The 23,895-nt window shown below is 35.9% G+C and overlaps 2 protein-coding genes and 1 long non-coding RNA gene across 3 annotated transcripts; 1 reads left to right on the top strand and 2 right to left on the bottom strand.

Moving 5' to 3' along the window:
• Positions 1-12,074: 12,074 nt before the first annotated feature.
• LOC111002776 lies at positions 12,075-12,509 on the bottom strand. Its single transcript, XR_006750919.1, has 2 exons — positions 12,411-12,509; positions 12,075-12,259 (listed from the first exon to the last, which is right to left on the bottom strand). It is a non-coding gene; the product is annotated as an uncharacterized LOC111002776 (long non-coding RNA).
• Positions 12,510-16,298: 3,789 nt separating this feature from the next.
• On the bottom strand, positions 16,299-21,354 carry LOC111002777 (chymotrypsin-2-like). The gene is made up of 5 exons (XM_022272990.2): positions 21,278-21,354; positions 20,659-20,845; positions 20,047-20,296; positions 16,800-16,961; positions 16,299-16,480 (listed from the first exon to the last, which is right to left on the bottom strand). The coding sequence occupies exons 1-5, from the start codon at positions 21,324-21,326 to the stop codon at positions 16,325-16,327; spliced, it is 804 nt and encodes a 267-aa protein (XP_022128682.2). The 5' UTR covers positions 21,327-21,354; the 3' UTR covers positions 16,299-16,324.
• A 924-nt stretch (positions 21,355-22,278) lies between these two features.
• LOC111001975 (chymotrypsin-1-like) lies at positions 22,279-23,780 on the top strand. The gene is made up of 5 exons (XM_045632807.1): positions 22,279-22,298; positions 22,404-22,583; positions 22,778-23,030; positions 23,110-23,277; positions 23,528-23,780. Exons 1-5 carry the CDS (start codon positions 22,279-22,281, stop codon positions 23,672-23,674), a joined length of 768 nt encoding a protein of 255 aa, XP_045488763.1. The 3' UTR covers positions 23,675-23,780.
• Positions 23,781-23,895: the final 115 nt, after the last annotated feature.

Here is a 23,895-nt window from a genome sequence, read left to right as displayed (position 1 = left end):
TATAAGAATCTGGTATAAAGGTATCGTGTAAATTTATTCTTAACGCGCTCCAACATAAGGCAGTATTTAGCTTCATGCGGAGTCCAAACAGACAAGACTTGTACAAGTTTGTCACCATGGGACGTTTATCAATATTTAATAGGAGCATTTTTTTTGCTCCACTTACATACTCTATCACTATCTCCATCTGATGTGTAGAGATTACGGAGATTAATTCGAAAAACAATAAAAGTATTGGCAAATTTCTACATTAACATGTTTTGCATTTGCTAAATATTTTCAGTGTTAAATAGGTATAAATAGGTATTTTCAATTAAATAACTTTAATTGATTTTTTACGAGTTTTAACTTATTTGTTTTAAAATAATAATTATTACTCAACCTTGATATTAATTAGAATTTTATAATTTAAATGTTTCTTGGTTATCATAGCCTTAAATATCGATTTACGCTTTCATTTCACAAACATTTCGGAATAATAGGTTTTATAAAATATAATATTTTTGTTTTTTCAGATTACAATATATTAGAAGAATAATAAAATATACAGTATTTACAATTGTATTAACCTACATAGAAGTTTTTAAAATAATTAAAAATTAATGAACAGAAAATAAATAAAGTAAATATTTATATATTACCCTAACATCTAAAACCGCCCATTGCAATATGTGGAGCCAAACATATTATAACCTTTGACGATTTGATCCTACCGGCAGGGCTTACACCTTACACACGTCACCTTACGTTTCTTGGTGCAGACTCTGTGTGTTAAGTTACACATGTAGGGCTTTAGGAACCGTAGACTTGTTAGGTTCTTACATCTCACCATCTCATGTACTTATCTAGTGCATCATATTTATTTAACAATGTAAGGTATTATTATTTATCATCAATATTAATTTCTTTACTTTTTAAAAAGTCCATCTTAAAAAAGTTATATCAGTTTAAAAACGTTCATAGTTGTGGTCACATTTCTTCTAGTGGGATTACCATGCTGTTGCCTTCGGTTTTCAGCCAAATGGGCAGGCACGACAGGGGCAGTACCACTGTTTCTCAGAAAACCGGCGTGAAGTGATGCAATAGGTACGCTTTAATGTACCCCGACTTACGGGAATTCGGAGTTACGCGATTTAATTTTTGTCGTCGAAATTGGTAGACCAATAAATTTAGAAGTGATGATGTTCAAGAGGTGTTGGATTCACACAATGAGGAGCTTACAATTGATGAGCTCATTCATATCAATGCGTGAACAAGAGGAAGAAATTGATAATCATGATCCAGTTCAATTAGAAGATCAAATGACAGTTGGAAACTTGACAGAAGCCTTCAGTTCCATCCTCAAAATTAACATTTTGGAAAGCACAGACTCCAATGAAGAGCGCATTTTCATCTTTATATGCAAAATTGTACCCCGACATACGCGAATTCCACTTACGCGGATAGCTACACATACACCACAACATACAATCAGGTAAAGGAAAAAATTAAGCCAAAAGAAAGGAATATTATGTATTACGATGAAATAGGTAAGGACATGGCTAATATTTTACAATTAAAAAATGGGCAAACATTTGTAAACAACTGTTATCCCAATGTCAGTTTCAAAAATATTGTTAAAAATCATATAACAAAAAACAATTCTAATTGTAATAATTTAATAGTTTTTATAGGGAACAGGGGAAGTGTAAATAAAAATGATCTTTTAGTATTATATGAAAAACTTTGTTGTTTAGACTCTAAAAGGATCATTATGTATACATTTCCCTATAGCGAAAGCTTTCCTAAGGAGGAGAATGACACAAGGTATATTCATAATCAAACATTGCATACACTGGCAATGTATAATGATACATTTTGTGTCATAGATACCAACAGGTATATAAATAAATAAAAAAGCCTTTTATTTCCTACAAATATAACTTTTTACATTGACCCATCTCCAAACGCTTACATAACTAATTAAAATTAATACCTTCTTATTTTTATTTATTTTCTATATTATTTACCTATAACTATTTTATTTACTGTTATTAATATACTACTTATAAAATATTTGCTACTATATATATCATATTTACTACTAGATAATATTTACTATTACATTATTTTATTGTATTATTAGCTAGCTTAGTTAGATTTTAGATACTTAAATAATATAATTTTTAGGAACCCCATTATTGGGTGAAGGCCTCCTCCAAAGATGCCCATTTGTCTCTGTCCTGTGCAGTCTGTTTCCAGTTTGGGCTGGCTACTTTTTTGATCTCGTCATCCCAACGAGTATGTGAAGTGTGTAAGGAAACTGTAGCCGTACTTATCTTTTATAAATTCAAACAAACATCGAATTCTTAGGCCAAAATGGTTGTAGTGCCTTTGGTTTCAAGTGTAGCTATCGATTGATCCCTCCTATTATAACCGTACAGTTTAACTGTATAATATAATATTGTTTGGAATAAGAAGACCAACAGTTTTGGTTTTCACAACACCGGACATTCACATCATCACATCGCAGAACGGCTGATGCTGATAATGAGTGAGTGGAGAATATCTCTTCTTACCAGGGCCTTGTGTAATGTATGATATATGTATCTTCTGTTTATAATATTAATAAAAAAACAATTACATACTGTGCACGATGATATCAGATATTTTCAGGATCCATGGTCAAATGTCTATATTTTAAGAATATATTTACGACTTAAAATTATTTATTTATTTTCGTATTGTTAATTAACTTTTAAGTTAACAAATGAAAATTTAACTGACTTCTCGGGCAGAAATTGCAGTTTTTTTATCTATCACATGCTTTATTCATTAAAGTTTAAAATTCCGGAAGAAAATTTCACTGCTCGCCATTAGTTTAAACAAAATTTATTTATTTATGACAGCACGCCAGGCACCGAGCGCTGTGGAAATATATATAGATTAAATTTTTATGATCAAGTGGTAAATGGGGGGTCCAGTTGACGTGATCTTGTTCATTTCTATTTATGATTCGCCAACAACTATATTATTTAAAAGTGGATTCCAAGCTTTCCTTCAAAATTTTAATGCAATTCTCTTTTCCGATTCGTCTATTTTATCGAGAAGGTGGCCGTTTTGGGCATTGATGTAATGCATTATCTCTTCATCTGTGTGCGCCTGTAGGACTCGTCGTAAGATTTTTAGCGGATCCTTATCCTTTCTCGGTCTTACTGTAAGAGTATTGTCCCTTTTTATTCGATCTGTTACCCCGTTCAGACGTTTATTTGTGTCACAATTGATGAATAACTTTTTGGTCTTTCGATTTCCTTAATTTATGGATTCTTAGACCAGTGTTCTTTGGGCCTACAGTGACTTTAATTCGTTCCAAAATCTCTGTGTTCGTCTCTTGTTTTGAGGATGAGATTATTATGGAGTGCATTTGCTCTATGTCAGTTTTCATCGATATGTAATTTTTCTTTCCTTAATGTAATTGTTCTTTGCTCTTGTTTGTTTGTTCTTTTCTTTGATCTTCCGCTTCGCATACTAGGTCGCAAAGTCTTTTAATGGCATCCAGGACCGCCACTTTTACTTTTCCTCTAAGATTTTTCGATGCTTCGATATGCTTTGTAGCTCTTTGTGTTATATGTGCGGCTTCAGATATTTTGTTTGGAAGAGTTTGTGTTGTTTTTGGAGGACTTATTTCCATATAATTAAGTTATTTCTGAACTATGCGTTTCGCAGGGTGTTCGATTTTTGTTGCAGACGTCGCATCTATCGCGCTCGTTTTGTTGGCTTTCATCGATGATAATGGAATATTCTGGTTGGCCTCAGTTGTTTTTCACGATTTCCAAGTTTGTGTATTATTCTTTAAACATGACATTCACGGTTTAATTGGGTCGGGACCCTGTCTCTTCACGGAATATTGAGTTGGGCGTAGCTTAATCCCAACAGTCAGTATGAAAATGTATTTTTGAGTTAATGCTGACATCACAAGGGTTCCCGTTTGTTTGTTGTGGTAGTGTATGCACTACCGCCGAAATTCACTTTAGCAACAATTTTATTTTTTTCTAATTCCAACTTAACATATGCTATTTGCACTACCCAATTACATACAGATAGTGTTTTAGTGAATACGAACTAATTTTTAAACTCGCAGTTTCTTTGACGTTGAAAAAAAAAAAAAATACGTTTATTTTGGAACATAGGATCATAAGAGTATCACTTATTCCACGTCATTAAATTCAAGCCTGTTGGCATCCCTACTCATCGGCAAAGAAGACAGAAGGTGTTGGCCGAGAGAAAAAGCCGGCGTAAAAAACTCTCAGTACTCTTTTAAAAAAAAAAGCAAATCATCAAACAATTCTACAATATTTAAAACAAATATAGCATATTAATTAGAAGTAGCCTGCCCAGCACTAGTCCCAGGCCCTTTTATCAACTAGATAATCACTAACTTTATAGTAAGCCTTTTTACGCAGCTTTTCTTTAACACATTTCTTAAATTTAATAAAAGGCAGAGATAAAAGAGCCTCTGGGATTTTATTAAAGAAGACTATCCCTCTTCCCAAAAAAGAATACAATATAATGACTTACGGGTAAACATTTTTATCACCAAATTAATATCGGTGAGGGTATTTTTGTAATATAAATTGTTCATTGTATATTATGTATTTAATATTTCACTACTATCTCAATAAATCGTGATGCATGAGAAAGATCTCCAATGTATGTTGTTTTACAGAACCTTTATATTTACTAGGCTATTTAATAATACTTCACACAACCGTTTTGTTTTTTAGCACCTGACATTTTTATATTCATTTTTATTAATTTTTAAGCAAGATATAGTTTCTATTTTCTTATATTTTTATGCCTTAAATTTGGGGGGGGGGGGTCTGGGCCTCCGCTTTTACGCACCATGCACGACATGCTTGCTTTGCTTTTCTTTGCATGGTAGCACAGGTACAGACCTACTCTACTACATCCTTCTGATGTGTAGGGTGGCGTGGTCTTGGGAGTAGCAAAGGTCGAGATCGAGATCGAGATCCCCAAGGCAAGTTTGGTAGACTAACCTTCTCGAGGTTGCCGACTCCATTCTTGGCCTAATACTTTATGTTATAGTGTTCGCGTTGTCGTATATCACTATATAAAAATAATAAAACTTGTGTGATCTCAACGATGTATATATTTTTCGTAAAATAAAACCGCGGCGTCGGCAGCGAGATGTACGTGTGTCACTTAAGAAGTCGTGGGCCGTACTGGTGGCGGAGCGCGCTGTGGAATGCGCGTGCCTCGCCCCCCGTCTGCCGCGGAGAACAATAGACACGGTCTATACGTAAAAGTTGGTAAGTGCATTTTTTGTAATTTAATATATAATTTATTTTGATAATTTTATTTCAGCTACCAATGACGACGAGGACGCCACATCACTCCCCTGCCGAGACCGTTTCACGGTCGATAGTAGTCCGGAAACTTAACTAATCTTCCACTTCTAGTCTTTTTTTCAGGTAGCGGTGCATCGTGATTGGTGTGAAGCGGCAGTACGGTCAACGGTGAACGAATGGTCGTGTCGTATTCTCTGTTTTCTTTCGTAAGGTAAGCTGGTTTTATTCTGTCTATTGTTACTGTAACTTCTTTGCCTTTTATGTCTAATGAAAATGTTTTTGTATTTCTTTTCAGAACTTTATATGGGCCGGTATATGGTGATTCAAGTGATCGTTTTGCGGGACCACGGCGAAGAAAAACAAACTGTGCAGTATGTATGTCATTCGGCAAATAGAATGTTTTACTGTTGTGGTTTGATGCAGGAGTTGGGGTTAATGCTGCCATATGATTTCTCAAGCGAGCTGTATAGTCTGCTGGATTTAGGTTCTGGTCAAGCGAAGTTGAGAAAAATTGTCCCGGTAGTCGTAGTGGTTCTCCATATACTAGCTCGGCGGCTGATGCCTGCAGATCTTCTTTCCAGGCAGCTCTTATTCCTAGTAGCACTAGGGGAAGTGTTTCAGTCCACTGTGGGTTGTTGTGACAGATGATGGCTGCTTTTAGTTGGCGATGTAATCTCTCCACCATTCCATTGCATTGCGGATGGTATGAGGTGGTGGGACGATGTTCTGCGCCAATCAGGTTAGTGATGCTTTGGAAGAGTTGTGATTGAAATTGTAAGCCTCTGTCTGTTGTTACAGTTTGTGGACATCCATGACGAGATACCCAGTTGGTAATGAACGCGGAAGCACAAGTTTCTGCTGTAATATCCGCTAGTGGATAGGCATCAGGCCAACGTGTGAAACGGTCTATTGCTGTCAGGCAGTATCTAAAGCCATTAGAGTATGGTAATGGGCCTATAATGTCCAGGTGTACGTGGGCGAAACGTTCTGATGGTACTGAAAAGGTTGTAAATGGTGCGTTCGTATGTTTGTTGACTTTACTTCGTTGGCAGTCTACACATTCCTTTGCCCAAGTTTTGCAATCGCGTCTTACTCCGGGCCACACAAATCTTTGAGCTACCATTTTAGCAGTGGTAGGGCCGCTTGGATGGCTGAGTTGGTGTATGGTTTCAAAAACGCGTTTGCGATAGGCAGGTGTTATATACGGTCTAGGCGATTTGGTGGAAAAATCGCAGTACAACTGGTTTTCAGCGATCTGCTTCAGTTGTAGTGCTGTGTTTTTGGTAAGCAAAGCTTGCAATTCAGGGTCTTGAGCCTGATCTCTTGCAAGTGCGTCGTAATTTATGGTGACAATCTCTTCTACACGTGATAGGGCGTCAGCGACGATGTTGTCTTTACCGGGAATGTATTTTAGATCGGTGGTGAATTGAGATATATAGTCAAGATAGCGGAATTGTCTTGGAGAGCACTGGCTTCTGTTTGTTGTGAAGGCGTAGGTGATGGGCTTGTGATCGGTGTAAATGCAAAAGTTTCTTGCTTCCAACATATATTTAAAGTGTTTGATACCTTCGTATATGGCCAGAAGCTCCCTATCGTATGGACTATATTTTTTTTGCGATGTCGTCAGTTTACGAGAGAAAAATCCCAAGGGTTCCCAGTTGCCTTTTCGTTTTTGTTGCAGGACAGCGCCGATGGAGTCGTCTGAAGCATCTGTGAATAAGGCTAGATCCAGGTTGATTTCAGGGTGGACAAGAAGAGTGGCTTGAGATAGGCTGCGCTTGCACTCATTGAAAGCTGTTACAAGGTTAGTCATATCGATAGGTGCATTTCCTTTGATGTTACCTGTTAAGGCATCGTTCAGAGGAGCCTGTATCTTTGCTGCATCAGGGATGAATTTCCGGTAGTAGTTTATCATTCCCAGGAACCGTCGGAGTTGTTTTGCTGTTTTTGGCTGTGGGTAGTTGGTAATAGCTTCCACTTTCTCTTTGAGGGGGCGTATGCCTTCAGTCGAGACGCTGTAGCCGAGGAAAGTTACTTCGTTAATGCCGAATATGGACTTAGAGGTGTTTATTAAGATGCCATACTGGTTAAGTCGTTCGAAGACAGTTTTAAGGTGCTGAAGATGGAGTTCTCTGGTCTTCGAGAATACTAGGATGTCGTCAATATACCCATATGTAAATTCCAGGCCTTGAAGAACTTCATCGATGAATCTTTGGAAGGTTTGAGCAGCATTTCTTAAACCAAAGGTCATATACGGAAATTCGAACAGTCCGAATGGTGTCGTTATGGCTGTTTTAGGTATGTCCTCATTCGCGACAGGTATCTGATTGTAGGCCTTAATCAGGTCAATCTTTGAAAATATTTTAGCTCCAGACAGCTGGTAAACAAAGTCATTAATCTGTCTTATTGGATATCGATCAGGGATGGTTCTGGCATTAAGTGCTCTGTAGTCGCCGCATGGTCTCCAACCGTCGTCCTTCTTTTTGGCTAAATGTAAGGGAGACGACCATGGGCTCTCTGATCTACGAGCTGTTCCATTTGCGTACATCTCTTCAAACTCTTTTTTCGCAATAAGCAGTCTATCTGGGGCTAAACGTCTGGGACGAGCTGCGACTGGTGGACCAGGGGTAGTACGTATATGATGCTTCGTTTGGTGCTTGGTTTCTTTTGGATTTCCAGTAGGTTTCGTTACATCTGGGTAGTTGCGAAGTAAGTCATGGAAGTCGGAGTTTCCAGCAACTGTTTTGATGGTCACCGTTTCCACAGAAATGTTGGCGCAGCGTGGCGCGTTGACGGACAAACTTGTGAGGCCGTCGATGAGGCGGTGACGACGACAGTCCACTAATAGGTTGTAGTGGCCCAAGAAGTCAACACCAATAATGGGTCGTGTGACGTCCGCAACTACGAATCTCCAGGTGAAGTCCCGGCGAAGTCCGAGGTCCAGGCGTAAGGCTATGTAGCCATACGTAGCTATGATAGTGTTGTTGGCAGCGTATAACTCATATTTAGTTTTATGACGCTGGTCTCTGGTCGCCGACTTAGGAAAAACGCAAACGTCAGATCCCGTGTCTATCAAGTACTTCAGTTTAGTTTTCTTTTCGACGATGAAGAGGCGGTCATTAGGAGTATGCGTAAGGCAGTCGTTAGCCGCCACTACAGGCTGCCGTTCGCGTTTAAAGTCTTGTAGGAACAGGGCGTGAGACATTTTATGGCGTTTTCACCGAATTTTCTGTGGTAGTAACACACGCTATTCATTTTGTTTTCCTTCCATCTTTGGGTGGAGCGAGAGTGAGATCTTGATCTGTTATACCTACGTTGTGGTGATCTGCTTGATCGGCTATTATGCATGCTCAGGGAAGCAACTTGCTTGGTTAATTCGTTAACTTGCCTGGCCAAGCTTTCTAAGGCGGTGAGGTAGTGGTCTGGAGGATTTCCAGCATGTTGGTTAGCTGAGGACGATGTAGCGGCGTAAACATTTGGTGGGTTTGGGGCTGCGATGGCTATAATTTTGTCAGCCAACTCTGCAAGTTTCTCTAGCGGCATATCCATATGCGATGCAATGATAGGTTGAATGTTATTGGGTAACCTATTGTGCCATGCTGATCTAATAAATTCGTCTGGTACCTGTGGTCCGGCCAAATGTTGTAGGTGACGAAGAAATTGTGAAGGCTTTCTAGTGCCGAGTTCTTGATTGTCTAAAAATTGCCTGATTTCTTCTTCGCGCGGTTTACTTAATCGCCTTATTAGCTCCGCTTTGAGGGTTTGGTATTTGTTGTCTTTGGGAGGACTTTCTATAATATCCGCAACTTCAATAGCGAACTGTGGGTCCAGTTGGCTAGTCGCGTTATAAAATTTAGTCGTGTCTGACGTTATTCCCGCCAAACAAAATTGGCCTTCCAATTGAGCAAACCAGAGTGCAGGTCTATTCGGTAAAAATGGTGGTATTTTAATTCCAACTTTGAAAATTTCATGTGCACCTTTTTCCATATTGTCCGTGTCCCCACCGTTATCGTCTTGCATGACAAAAGTGCTAAGACCGCGTGGCGTGTAGTTTTTTCTTACTCTTATCACGTCGGGGTCACCAGTATAGTGTTCGCGTTGTCGTATATCACTATATAAAAATAATAAAACTTGTGTGATCTCAACGATGTATATATTTTTCGTAAAATAAAACCGCGGCGTCGGCAGCGAGATGTACGTGTGTCACTTAAGAAGTCGTGGGCCGTACTGGTGGCGGAGCGCGCTGTGGAATGCGCGTGCCTCGCCCCCCGTCTGCCGCGGAGAACAATAGACACGGTCTATACGTAAAAGTTGGTAAGTGCATTTTTTGTAATTTAATATATAATTTATTTTGATAATTTTATTTCAGCTACCAATGACGACGAGGACGCCACAATGTAATAGAAATTAAAACTACCAAGCGAACTTTTGCAGGGTCATGTCGCCTGTCTCTGAGGCCCCCGTCTTACATGCGGATGCACCCATTAGGGCAGCGTCCAAGACATCAAAGGAGGGAGTAGTGGCTGAGGTTGCGCCAAACCGGGCGGTACCCTTGACCCCCTCCGATGGAATCTCACTCAACACAGGGGATTTGTCCTTTGCTGCGGTCAGGTTGATATTGAAACGGCGAGGCTTGTAGACTTTAGTTGCTTCCATAGTATTATGACCTATGGTATGTTGTTGTGGGGCTCGGAGGCCGATATTCAAGATATATTTATATTACAAAAAGAGTAATACGCGCTATATACAAATTAAAACCGCGTGACTCGCTAAGAGAATTATTTAAAGACATCAGTATTTTAACAGTTGCCTCGCAATATGTGTATGAAATTAATATGTACGTTTATAACAACATTAATACATTTCTAAAGCGCAGTGAATGTCACAATTTAAACACAAACACATAGGAAAAGAGTTGTTTTTTCAACTTTCAAACTTCATAAAACTGCTCACTCATTAATGGGGAAATGTATACAGATGTATAACAAAATTTCAGATCATGTACCCAAACTAACGCTACATAAGCTTAAACTTTACACCAAGAAATTAATTCGTAATAAAAAAGGATATTACACAGTTCAAGAATACATAGACGATAACAATGTGTGGGCACTAATGCCGCAATGAGATAGTAAGATGGTGTAAATAGACATTGTACCTCGATGAATAAATGACTTTTGAATTTGAATTATAAGCACATAATATAGTATACTTACGATACAATATAGTCAGCGTGTCTTTAGTGGTTTAGTTAAGACCTTATAATCAAAAAGATTTAGATCAAATCAATTTGACCTAAAATCGAAATTAACTGTATCTTAACTTATATATTGCAAAGGTAAGAGATGTCTTATTACAGGCAAATATCACTTAATAACAAAAGTGAAAAGCATTTAGTTTTTATTAACTGATTTTGCACAATTTTCAGTGCAATAATAGTAAAAATAATTTGAAAAGACAAAAACATTATAACTCCTATCCACTATCGATTACGCCGTTTTTAAGGATCATATGGGTTAGTACATTTGTTTGTAATAAAAACTACTGAAGAAATATCGTAAATAAAGTGTGAGAGATTGTCTTAAACAGTAATGATGGGTCTACTCCACAAGGAATAATTGAAAATCTGTTTGAATTTAAACACGTTTATTATTTTATAAATTTAGTCAACTTTTGTACATTTGTGAACGTTAAAAAATGAAATGACTCTAATGTGCTTACAGTTCTTAAATCAAGACCGAGAACTGACAAAAAGCTTTACCATTCGATAGCCATCTATTTTAATTACTGATTAAAATTCGATATATATCAGTAAGTAAGATAAGGCTTAGCTATGCTTTATTATTTCATAGGAATATATAATATAGTGAAATATTGTTTTTTTTTTCAAAAAATATTTGCTTTGGATCAAATGTTAACATTTTGAGTTATTTATTTAATTTTGCCCTGTATGATGTAAACGTTAACAGCTTTTCGTCACGTGGTGACGTCACGTAATCGTGAACACCACGACTGAGTCTGAGCAAACAAGGAGGGGAACTCATATATTTCAGCTATCCAATATTTGTGTTGCAGAAGCGGGCTGTTCGGGGTATTTGTTGTGTTTCCCCGAGGGAGTCGGTACGGAATAGATTTAAGGAACTAAATATTATGACATTATCCGGTCAATATATTCTTGAAGCCTTGTTGTATGTACAAAAAAACTTAAACGATTTCAAAACAAATGGTGACTTTCACCAGTATAATACGCGTAATAGAACTAATTTGAGTGTGCGACCAACCAGGCTCCAGAAGATAAACCACTCCTTACATGGAAATTGTATTCGTTTTTACAACAAACTCCCAAGCGAAATTAGAGAACTGTCACTAAATAAATTCAAAGCCCTTGTTAAAAGTAAATTAATTAATAAAGCCTTTTATAAATGTGACGAATACTTAAATGACCCTAATCCTTGGGATTGATTTGCTCCAGTTCAAACAATTTGTATTAAAAACTTGGCGATTGAAAAGAGTGGCGGAAAATTTCTTGCCAGTTCTTCTTAACCGCTCTACGCCCTTGACTTGCGAACTGGTTGTAAATGTAAATTTACAGTTAATTTAATTTGTTTTTCTTGACGTTCATAAGTGTACATGTTTACCTAAATGAATAAAGATATTTTGATTTGATTTGATTTGAATGCAATGAGTTATCTCAAATATAAATAGGAACGAAAAATATACTCACTGATAAAGGCAATGACCGGCTGTTAAAACGTACTCTTTGTTTAAAATTGAACCTCCGCAATTGTGCCATTCTTGGTTTCTGTTATGAGCACGAATTGAAACCAAGTACTTAGCTATGCCTGGAGTGGCATCTTTGCCACCTACTATTCGGGTGTCTCCATCTATAGCTTCCGAATCCTCCACTTCGCCTGTGAACGATTTTTATTTTATGCGGCTACGGTTCGTGCGCGTTAGTTTGATATACTGTGCACGGGCTAGGCGTAATACTTTTTTGCGGTGCGAAATTATATAATATATAGATAAAAAATATGTATTCTAATGAAATTAAATTTATCTTACCAAGCAGTCCATGGGACAGAAGAAGTAATATTCCAAAATGGAGAAACATTTTCCTTGGATTTCCTGTCCTCGCTTTGAAATTTTTAATGTTCTACTCCATTTTTATAGTACAAATATACATAAATTAATTAAAAAACTTTGAAAATGACGGAAATCATTAACGAAAAACATAATAAGTATTGGTGCTTAGTAATATGGCTGAATGTTATTGAATTGTATGTGTGTACTCGATTTTATTTCATTCATTGTAGTAGTTGATGCTTTTACATACCGACGGGTTGGGATTGTGTTTAAATTCAAGATACGTTCTTCTCACTTACCGGATATCCCTGCCCAGAGGTCGGTCTGGTCACAAGACAACAAGCTCCTCAAGCAGAGGGTGGTGAGACCTCCGCTGGCTTCGGAGTGAAGGTAGGATATAGAATGCAAAGTTTACCCCATCATTCTAGCCTCGTTAGAAAACTACTTAATGTGAAGAGGCTTGTCGGGCCTTACGACCTTGTACCTTTCATTTGAATGTGATAAGCAATTAGAGGCAAACATGACATTTATATAGAGCACATACAAATATCAATCGAAACACTTTTTAAACAAAACAAACATTACAAAAAAGAAACAATTACAAAAAACTATGGATATCCAGACCTATTAGGTTAGGTTGTGGTAGAGGTTGGGCCTTGTTGGGCCCAAGTAAGAAAAAAATATTGCCGTATATTATTCAACGACGAAAAAAATTCAACCTTTATATTTAAAGAAAGACGTCTTGTAAAAATGAAAGTTTTGGTCAGCTATGCCGAGTGATTTGTGTACAGAGAATTTAAATAGGTACTAAAAGTTTATAATTTTATTTTAAATAGTGCTTATGTTATAAAAATAAGTGAAGAGAAAAGCCACATGTTTTAAAAACATAAGTAATTTATAAAATATCATTAACTTCTGAACACATTAACATAAAATAATGAATCTTATTGTTTTCGACCCAATTCCCAGTATTTAATTAGAAAATAAAAAACTGTAATTGTTATTCTGCGTATGAACAATTTCGTTGGCTATGGAGTGGTTTCTTTAAATGACATAATTGTAATTTGATGTCTAAAATTTGTCCATATCACAAGGCAAGTAGGGTGCATAGGTAGAGTTAAATTTTTTTATGTTTATTTTTAATTAGTTATGAGACCTGAATATTACATATATTATATGACCTATTCAATTTAAAAAATAACCGATCCGACGACATTGGAACAGATCAAAGCCGATATTGAACGCGAAATAGCAGCCGTTTGGGGCAAAATGTGTCGCCGAGTCATGAAAAATTGGTTCGTTGTAACGAATGACGTTATAAAGCGATCACACTGTACAAGAAAATGTATCTTTCTTGTTCATATAGAAAGCAATTTTAATATTAATTAAAATGGAGTTACGTAAACGATAAATTTAACTTAAAAAAAAACAATTAATATGTATAACATAGTTATTTAAAACCAATAAAATGCGACACGTTTTACGTAAATAATTTATTTTTAATTGATTCTTCAATCACCATACAATATCTAATTTATTGCAAAATATGTTTATAAATACCATATTAAATCGATACCGAAGCATTCTCAAGACGAGAATCATCATCGCTAAGGAGAAAAACATGACAGAAATCGTTATATTTATGGTAGTCATTGGAGTCACTGCGGGTGAGATAATATTTTTCATGTTTTTCTCCTTAGCGATGATAATTCTCGTCTTGAGAATAAACATATTATGTTTATTATTCGGTCCTTGTATGTCCATTTAATGAACTTCGCGTTGACAAAATTATGTTAAATAACCAGTGTACAATGGCACTGGGTGGCTGACAATATCGTCTGATTACAAAATGATAAAGAGACATTAAAGTCGGAGAAATACTTTTCGTATAAGCGATTGTAATTCTAAGGCAAAAGTGATATAGAACAAAGCATCTTTGGCGGTCAGGATGCTCCCGAAGGAATAGCTAATAATGGCAGGCCTCTATAAACTCAAACTGAAAATATTAATAAATATATATCTTGTATTTTAGATGTATACCTACCCCTTTTCAGTTACGGACAAAAACCCTGATGTTGTTGAACGTGCTGGTCGTTACCAACCATCTTTGATTAGGAGGTCAAAGATACAACCTGGAGTTGACCATCGACCTGGAGTCGCACTAATTAAAGTCATGTTAACTTTTTGTAATCAACAGATTGGTAGTTGGTTCTGCAGAGGAAATGCAATACCCGATGGCTCAATAATATTGCTTACTAAAAACGTACGTTTACTTGACAACTGCAGTTTAAGTAAAACGTACGCTTTGTCGGTTTAAATCATATAATTTTGTTTTATCTACTAGGGTAACAGCCACCACGGCAACATTTATTGACAATATCTATAATAATATAGTTCCTCTCAACGCCTGTATTACAACAAACTTACATCTGACCACTCTGGTCAAAACAAATCAGAGTTAGAATTACAAATACTTAAATGTTGAGATAAAAAAATAAATATGCACAATTCCTATAGAGCGGATCAGTTAGATAAATTTATATTTTATATTTAGCCGCATTAGCTGCAATGATGTTATAAAAACATTTATACAGCCAAAAATAAAAATAAAACTAAAGATTTATTTTATTTTATCTTTTACATTTTGGTACAGAAACAGAAAACAGATTGATTTAACACAAACATTTATTACACACTAAACAACATTTGGAAACCTGAAATCCAATTACATCTGTACACAGCATTTTACACAAATCAAGGGCGTAGAACGGAGGAGAATAACTGGCAATAAACTCTTATTGCCAGTTATAGCTAATGTAATTATTAATGTCCATTTTATAATTTTCGACACAAATTTGAAAATTAACGATTAAATAACGAAATGTTATGATCTAATTTGGTCGCCATTTTGAAATTAGATTTTTACTTATTTAATTTTTTATTTTAGATTGGGCTCGTGGGCATCACGTAGGTGTTGTTCCAACCGGTCATTAAATGCCCTTGAGTACTATCACTAATGTTTTTTTTTTTTAAATTAAGAGGTTAGTTGGATATTTTGAATGTGAAGTAAGAAATTAACAAAAAAAATTACTAAAAAGAACAAATTAGATTACACGAAATTAACCACACAATTTCGTCGGCAGCTCATGTCTGAGCGTCGTGGTCAGCGACGAAACATCTAGCGCGGACTATCTGCTTCCACCGGTTTCTGTCCAGCGCTTCTCTTATGACATTGTATAGCTTTGAAGACGACGAGTCTTTCACCAAATAACCACAAATTCAACAACAATAAGTATAAGTAACGTCTTTATCTAATGCGAGCGTCGAAGACCGCCGCCGAAGAATCGTCCGCCCGACCATTTGTTTGTAAAGGAATCTCGCTGTTGGCCTTAAGGGCCTTTACAGCTCAGCACGGGCTGTTTTGGCAAGCTTTCAGGCCTTTAGGCCCTTTCAAGGGCGGGTTTCCCGCGACTCGCGCAACGGCGTCTCCTATGAGACTCGAACCTCGGCTTGGGCCGTCGCGGCGGGGTCAATCGCCTGAAGGGCAGGACGAAAGCTCACTGGAGTAAGCGAAGTACGAAGTAAAGGTCCTTGCCTTCCCCGGTGAAGGCGGTTTTTTTGCCTTTTTCTGCGGCGGCTTCCGCCCGACCATACCGCGCGCCGTGCTTTTATTTATTTATTTCAAACATACACATTATCTTTACAGCCCATGCCAATGCGACAATGTGGAGAAACATTTTATAGCCTGAAAGCCAGTTTAGTCGAGTATAACCCATTCCTACACTTAACTTGAGTTTTTACAGCTTATATGTAGTTGCATATTATAAAAAATACTTTTAATTCAAAATATTTTTATTTTAATCAGATGTAACCATCTTGAATTATTAAATAATTCAATTAATTTTGCTCCATATCCAATCGAAGAAACCATGGACTGAAGAAAATACATCAGGAAAGTTTTTGCCGCACGGAACTCCCCAAGACACGACTCCCATTTGAACAGTTTTGTTCTTATCGTCCTGAATGACGAGAGGACCACCAGAATCACCCTGCATGAGAAGTAACAACATTTAAAGGTTTTAATTATTTATTTTTTATATTAATAATTATATGATTCATTAATTAATTAATATTATTTAATTATTATAATTATTAATGTATCTTTTATGCACACTTATAGATTTTTTCCCTTATTAATAATGGATCTTAATCCAGAACCCTTGGTGCGTGGGTCTATCTTGTATGAATGAAGAATTTGATCATTTGTTTTTATAGTTGTCTAGGTAATTCGTCTTTTTATAAAGGCCTTTTATAGCGTGAAATCATCAATCATCTATTTAAAATGTTGTAGCGCATTCGATTACTCACATGGCATGCACCTGTGCCCTTCGGGCGCTTAACGCAGAGTTGCCCGGCGTCTAGGGGCAGCAAGTTCGTAAAATGCGAGCGATTTAATTGTTTATTGCAGTCGTCATTGCTTAATGTTTCAAACTCCAACATTTGCAGATTGTTTGGTACAGTTATTTTATTCTGGAATAATAATCAAAATTTGATTATGACGGAGAGATTAATAATAATAATAAAGCTTTATTGATTCCATAACAAAAAAAAATATTTATTTAAATTAAGTGTATGGACCCCTTTCGGGTAAAAGCCTCCCCCAAGGCATGCCATGATTCTCTATTCTTGGCTACATCCATCCAACTTCCGCCCGCCACCGCTACTAATTCATCTGACCTGCACTGGCTAAAAAAATATGAAGTTTTGTTTAATTTTTGTAACCACAGGGTTGGTAGTGTGTTCTGCAGAGAAAATGCAATTCATGGTGGCTCTTTAATCCTAATTAATAAAAAACTTAAATGCAAAGAAAGAAAGGATATTATCAGCCTCTCAGTAGAACTAACTATTGAAATTTCCTGTGTGGACCTGGAGCAATTCATTGTTGTATGTCTATATTGTCTTCCATATCAGTTTAGTCTATATTAATGTTGAAAATGTATTAGAGGAGATATTGTGTAAATTAGTAAAGTGTAATAAATGGCTAATTGTGTGCGGGGACTTCAATGTCAATTTACTTTGTCATTCTAATGCAAGTATACGCATACTTATTTTTTTTCGGTCTTACAATTTAATAAATCAATTTCATTCACCGACAAGAATTACAGCCAGCACTGCAACTTGCATAGATAATATATATAGTGACATAGCCCCTTTGAATGTTTGTATTTTCAATAGGTTTAAATCTGATCACACTGGTCAATGGTTTGAATTCCAATTAAGGCAACAAAAACCATGTAACAAGAAGAAAATTTTGATAACTCCTGTTACAAATGACCGTTTGGGCAGATTTAGGGAAGCATTGGTGCATAGAATGCCATTTCTGAGTGACAACTCATCCCCTAATAATTTATACAGTACTTTTTTTGGATAATTTATTGATAACTTATGATGAATTCAAGAAAGTATTCACTCAAAAGACTTTATTGGTCTCTGAGAAAACAAGATTTTGTGACTGGGCAAATGAGGAGTTACATAGAAAAAGGTTAAAATTATATGAATTGTATGATGAAAACATATATTACACCAGTGAGGAATTTAGGGAATATGTTAGGATGTTTTCTAATCATTTCAAAAAAGATTGCAAAATTGCAAAATCAAAATATTTCAGTTCAAAAAAATAGCATGGATAAAGTAAAAGCTACCTGGAAAGTAATAAATGAGGAATCCGGAAAAGCGTCTGACAAACGAACCGAATATAAATTAAAAGTAAAAGGGAAATTAATAAAATCGGACTCGGAGGTGGCTTCTACTTTTGAAGAGTTTTTTACAAATGTACCACTCAGTACGACCAAGTCCCTGGATTCTTCACCTGCTGCTGCGATATCATTACTGGAAAAGTGTGTACCTAAATGTAATATTAAATTTCATTTTAAACATATAACTATATACATATAGCTTATTAATTTAAAAAAAAAGTAAACATATATGGGGTATGTCAACAGTCATTTTAAATTCCGTGATTGATATATATTGTAATAAGCTCTGAATTGTCTATTAATTTTAACAGATGTATTGATTGTGGAGTCTTTCCTACGGTATTCTACTGTGGGGTGCTGCTTTTGCACCCCACAGTAGAATACCGTTTTGCTTTTGTTGTGTTTCACCGAGGGAGTCGGTACGGAATAGATTTAAGGAACTAAATATTATGACATTATCCGGTCAATATATTCTTGAAGCCTTGTTGTATGTACAAAAAAAATTAAACGATTTCAAAACAAATGGTGACTTTCACCAGTATAATACGCGTAATAGAACTAATTTGAGTGTACGACCAACCAGGCTCCAGAAGAGAAACCACTCCTTATATGGAAATTGTATTCGTTTTTACAACAAACTCCCAAGCGAAATTACCTAAACCTACATGAATAAAGATATTTGGATTTGATTTGATTTGATTTGACCATCAGGCCTTTGGTCGACCTCTTGTTCTGATGGCTCTTGGCCCTGACCATTTCGCTGACCTTAGGGTTCATCTGTCATCTTTGTAACGAGCTAAGTGGCCTGCCCACTTCCATTTTCCCTTCAGTGAAAAAGTTAAAGCATCACATACTTGTGTCTTTTTTCGTATGTCAATGTTCTTTACCCTATTTTTCAATTTTAAGTCTAGACAACTTCTTTCCATTCTCTGGGTAGTTTGAAAGAAAAGAAAAAAAAGAAAGTTTGACGAAGAAAATAAAGTGATTCATTTTTCATAAGTAATGGAAATTAACGTTAATTAAAACCAGCCCTACTGAATATCATTTTGCTAAACATTTATTATTATGTAGGTTTTTGTGTTTCTTAAATAATTTAGATATTTTCGCTGAATAAAATAACTTTTACTTGGATTTATTTTGAAAGACTAAGCGTCTAGCCCAGTGTTTGCGAGATTCTGGCGAAATAAGGGTCTTTTTAGAAAAAAATATTTTCTAGATGCTTCCCCGCTATGTAGTCGTCAGAGGTATTACATTATTTCGTAAATTGTATTGGTAACTCGGATGATAAAACACTACTACCTATTTCTTTTAACTACTTTTTAATAATTTTAAAATGTTTATTTTATAAAAGTTTCTTCAAGTAGTTTACTGTTTTCCGAGGATAATTTCCACTTCTTTTTCCTTATTATAAATTATTAGTAGTATTTGATTGATTTGGTTTCACTATTTCGCTAAGCATACATTCTATGCGTATTTACACACGTTACACTTTTTTCGTTGTCTAGTTTTCTATTTCTCAACTATTTTTGTTTTTTTCTTCCACTTGCGGGTAGATAATATACCCAGCGTGATAACACCAAGAGAAACTTGAAGGAAGACGCGTCATTTATTCTAGGTCACAGTTTTAATTTCCATTATCTATATTCAGCTGACAGCTACATAAGCGAACTTTAAAATAATAATATTTTACGACTTGTTTTGACCCACCACAGTGCAAGCACGATAATAGGTGAGGATTAAAGGCGTTTGTCGTTAATTTATATTCCGAATGGTATATCGAATTGTAAGTCTTTTGACACCACTGAAAAATAGATCTGATAAATGTATAAATATATTTAGTTAATCGAATATCTACTCACATAATCCGTGTATCCCCAGCCAGTCAAGAGACATTTCTTTCCAACGGGTGCCATTTCTTTTAACAACTCAATTGGTTGAACCTTATCGCTGAATTTGAATTTTCCTTCGATCTGTATGATGGCTATGTCATTCTTTATAGTCCGTGGAGAATAGTTCTCATGAGGGACCAATTTCTTAATCATGTAACGGTCGCCACCTTTACTGAGCTTGTTACTGCCAACGACTATTGACATATCTTTCAATTTTTTGCTAAAAGGTTTTTTTATCAATATAGTTCGTCATGCCTCTAAAAACTAAACTAAAACTAAACATAAACTAAAACATAAGCTACATTAATAATTAGTTGTAACATATAATGTAAGAAGTTTTGTAAGTTTTTGTGAGAAAATAAATAAATATTATTATTATTAAAACTTGCACATTTTTTCTAAATGAATTAGTTGTAGAAGTATGTGAAAAATCTTTTATAAAGTGTGGGTCATCAATTACCTACCAAAAAGACTTAGGCGCATCATGACTTATGAGCAAGTATACGCGGGAGAAGCAGCTAATATAATATGTTAACCCATACAATTAAATAATATATTAATAGAAACGAAAAATATACTCACCGAAAAACGCAATGTGCGGCTGTTAACACGTACTGTTCGTTTATAATAGACCCTCCACAACCGTGCCCTTCTCGTTTTCTTTTATGAATACGTATTGAGACTTGGTATTTAGCCATGCCTGGAGTGGCATCTTGGCCACCTATTATACGGCTGTCTCCATCGATAGCTTCCGAAACGTCCACTTCGCCTGTAAACGTGCTTAATTGAATGGTCTTCATGTTCATGTTTAGTTTTACATACAGTGTACGATGCACGGTATAACAATTATTTTGTTTAAAGCAAAAGAAGAACAAATTCATCATTGAATTCAAATGACGGACTCTAAACTCTAAATAATTCTCAAAAAGATAAAAATTATTTGGAAATAGGTAAATAGATAGTGCATTATTTTACAACAAAATTAGTGGTTGCGTGGAAGCAATTGCTCGAATGCGTAAAGACCGCCAGTTGCTTCTCTTAATTACGTTCAATGTTTATGATGTAATGTAACGAAGTGTTAATAAATAACAAAATTAAACCACACACTATTTATTTTTTTTACTTTTGCTCTTCGAGTCGTGTTTGTATCCTTCATAAGACTACACAGCATTAGGTATTAATCAAATTAAATGTATCTTACCAACCAGTCCTTGGGACAGAAGAAGTAATATTCCAAAATGGAGAAACATTGTCGTCGCAGTCTTGTCCTTGCTTTGAAATTTAAAATTTTCTACTCGATATTTATAGTAAATTTAATTATGAAAAATATGCAAATGACGTAAATAAGTAAAAACAAAACTAACTAGTATTAGTAATTAATGATATCTATCACTACTACTATTGAATTTAATAGGTTAAATATTTATTATATTTATATATTTGAACAAATTGTACATATAGTAATTCTAATATACCTAATTACTAACCTTAAAATTTAATAATTAAAATATATTATTAAAAGGAGTCCCATTAGGCAAAGTTCCGAAGATACTGGCAGCGTTCCCCCTTTGAATTCTCCTGTGATTTCTACTAACCTTTATAATATTTCCCTGAAAAGCCATATAGCGCTAGAACCCCACGGACCAAGGGTCTCGACACCGAATGGGGCAAAATCATATTCAGAGCCTAGTACAATACTTCAAGAACTTGGATTTCTTAGTACATGGGATATGTGCGACGGCGAAGGCCCAGGTTATATGCGATACCAAGGGCAAGAACCAGTCTGTTGCACAGATCCTCGTTATCCAGAACGTTACGCCTACTGAATGCTGTCTCCGACACTATCGACATACTTATTTGTATGTTCGCAGTGTGAATTCAAAGTAGCGATATTGTGTATGTATTATAAAAACAAAAAGCATTTTTAACATTTAATTTAAAATGACTTGTGTAAACGATAAATTAATTTTTTTGTAAAAAAGGCAATTAATATTTAAAATCAATAAAAGGTTTCACGTAAATAATTAAACTTTTTGTTAATTTCTTCAATCGCCATGGAATATCTTATATTGCAAATTTTGTATATAAATACCATCTCAAATGATACCAAAGCATTCTCAGGCCGACCATCACAAAGGGAATAAAAACATGAATGGAATCTTTCTATTTTTGGTCCTCATTGGAGTCTGCAGGTGAGGTAACATGTTTATTATTCGTTCCTTGTATGTCCATTTTATGAACTTCGCATTAACAATATTATTTTTTCATAACCAGTGTACAATGGCACTGGGTAGCAGACAATATCGTCTGATTACAAAATAATCAAGAAACGCGATTGTATTTTTAGGCAAAAGTGATATAGAACAAAGAATCCTTGGCGGTCAGGATGCTCCCGAAGGAAAAGCTAAATGGCAGGCCTCTATAAGATTCGGTTATTGGCAACACAATTGCGGCGCTAGTGTTCTCAATGAAAGATGGCTTTTAACTGCTGCTCACTGCATGTACAGGTAAATTGGAAAACCCCTCACAAAACTTGAGCACTCTGCTTTAGTTTTGGGTGTCCCGAATCCGAGCATTTTAGCAGATTCTGTTCCAAATAGAATAAGAAGTAAATTTACTAACGCAGAACCTCTCCATCTAATACACTGCATATTGTTCATTGAAATTCTTTAAAGTTATTCTGAATTTTTGCCCTTTTCAGTTACGGACAATATCTATCGATGTTGAGCGTGGTGGTAGGTACCAACCATCTCCGATCAGGAGGTCAAAGATACAACCTAGAGTCGTACATCATTCACGAGAACTACAACCCTACGACTCAGGCCAACGACCTGTGTTTATTAAAAACATCAACACCAATCGTTTACAACGATAAAGTTCAGCCAGCCGAAATGCCAACCGAGGAAACACAACCCGGCTCAAACCTGATGCTGACTGGATGGGGAGAGATGGGAGTGAGTTGTATATTTATTTGATTTTTCTCCTATTTCTTTCCCATGGCAACATAAAATTAAATGTCTTGACATATTACAGACCGATGGCGACATTCCCGACAATCTGCAAATGCTAAACTTCACATCTATAGGCACCAAGGAATGTGATGACAAATACAAGGAGTTCTACGGAAAACGTGGGAAATCTTTCCCCATCACTGACAAACAGCTCTGTATGACTGCCAAGCAAGGGACTGGAGGATGTAAGGTAATAAACCAGGATCATAGTTAACTAAAGAAAGCTTACTCCTATCTTTTGCAGATTTGACGTTTTCCATTAAATTATAATTGGTCAACAGCATCTCTAGTTTAACACGCATTGACACATCACATGACTCTTCGTTCCGTTTGCCCAATCACAATCAAATTCACCTCACAATTCATCTTGGAATTTCCCTTCTCATCGATAGAATATTCTCTGTAGATCATATATAATTCATAACATTGTTTCTTTACAGGGAGACTCTGGTGGTCCCGTAGTTAAAGATTTGTCCTTAGTCGGTGTGGTGTCTGTTGGTGTTGTACCATGCGGCTATGGTGTACCAGAAGTATCGACGAACGTGATCAAATACGTTCCTTGGATCAAGCAACATACAGGAATGTAAATTTAACGAGTCCTTTACTAGTTGTACCAAACCAGCAGAATAGGACGATAAATATTAGTGATTTGTATATTTTATGCAGCAAATTAGAAGGAAATGTGTAAAAACACTCCTACTTTGAGTTTCCTTAAAGTTTAAATATATTATTTTTCTTGTTGTGATTGTGTGTTTCATTATTATAAGTACCAATATAGTAAACATATAACAAACATAGTCAGTGTATC

This window comes from Pieris rapae, chromosome 2, assembly GCF_905147795.1.
Source record: "Pieris rapae chromosome 2, ilPieRapa1.1, whole genome shotgun sequence".
Lineage (NCBI taxonomy): Eukaryota > Metazoa > Arthropoda > Insecta > Lepidoptera > Pieridae > Pieris > Pieris rapae.
This window is presented reverse-complemented; position numbering and strand designations above follow the sequence as displayed.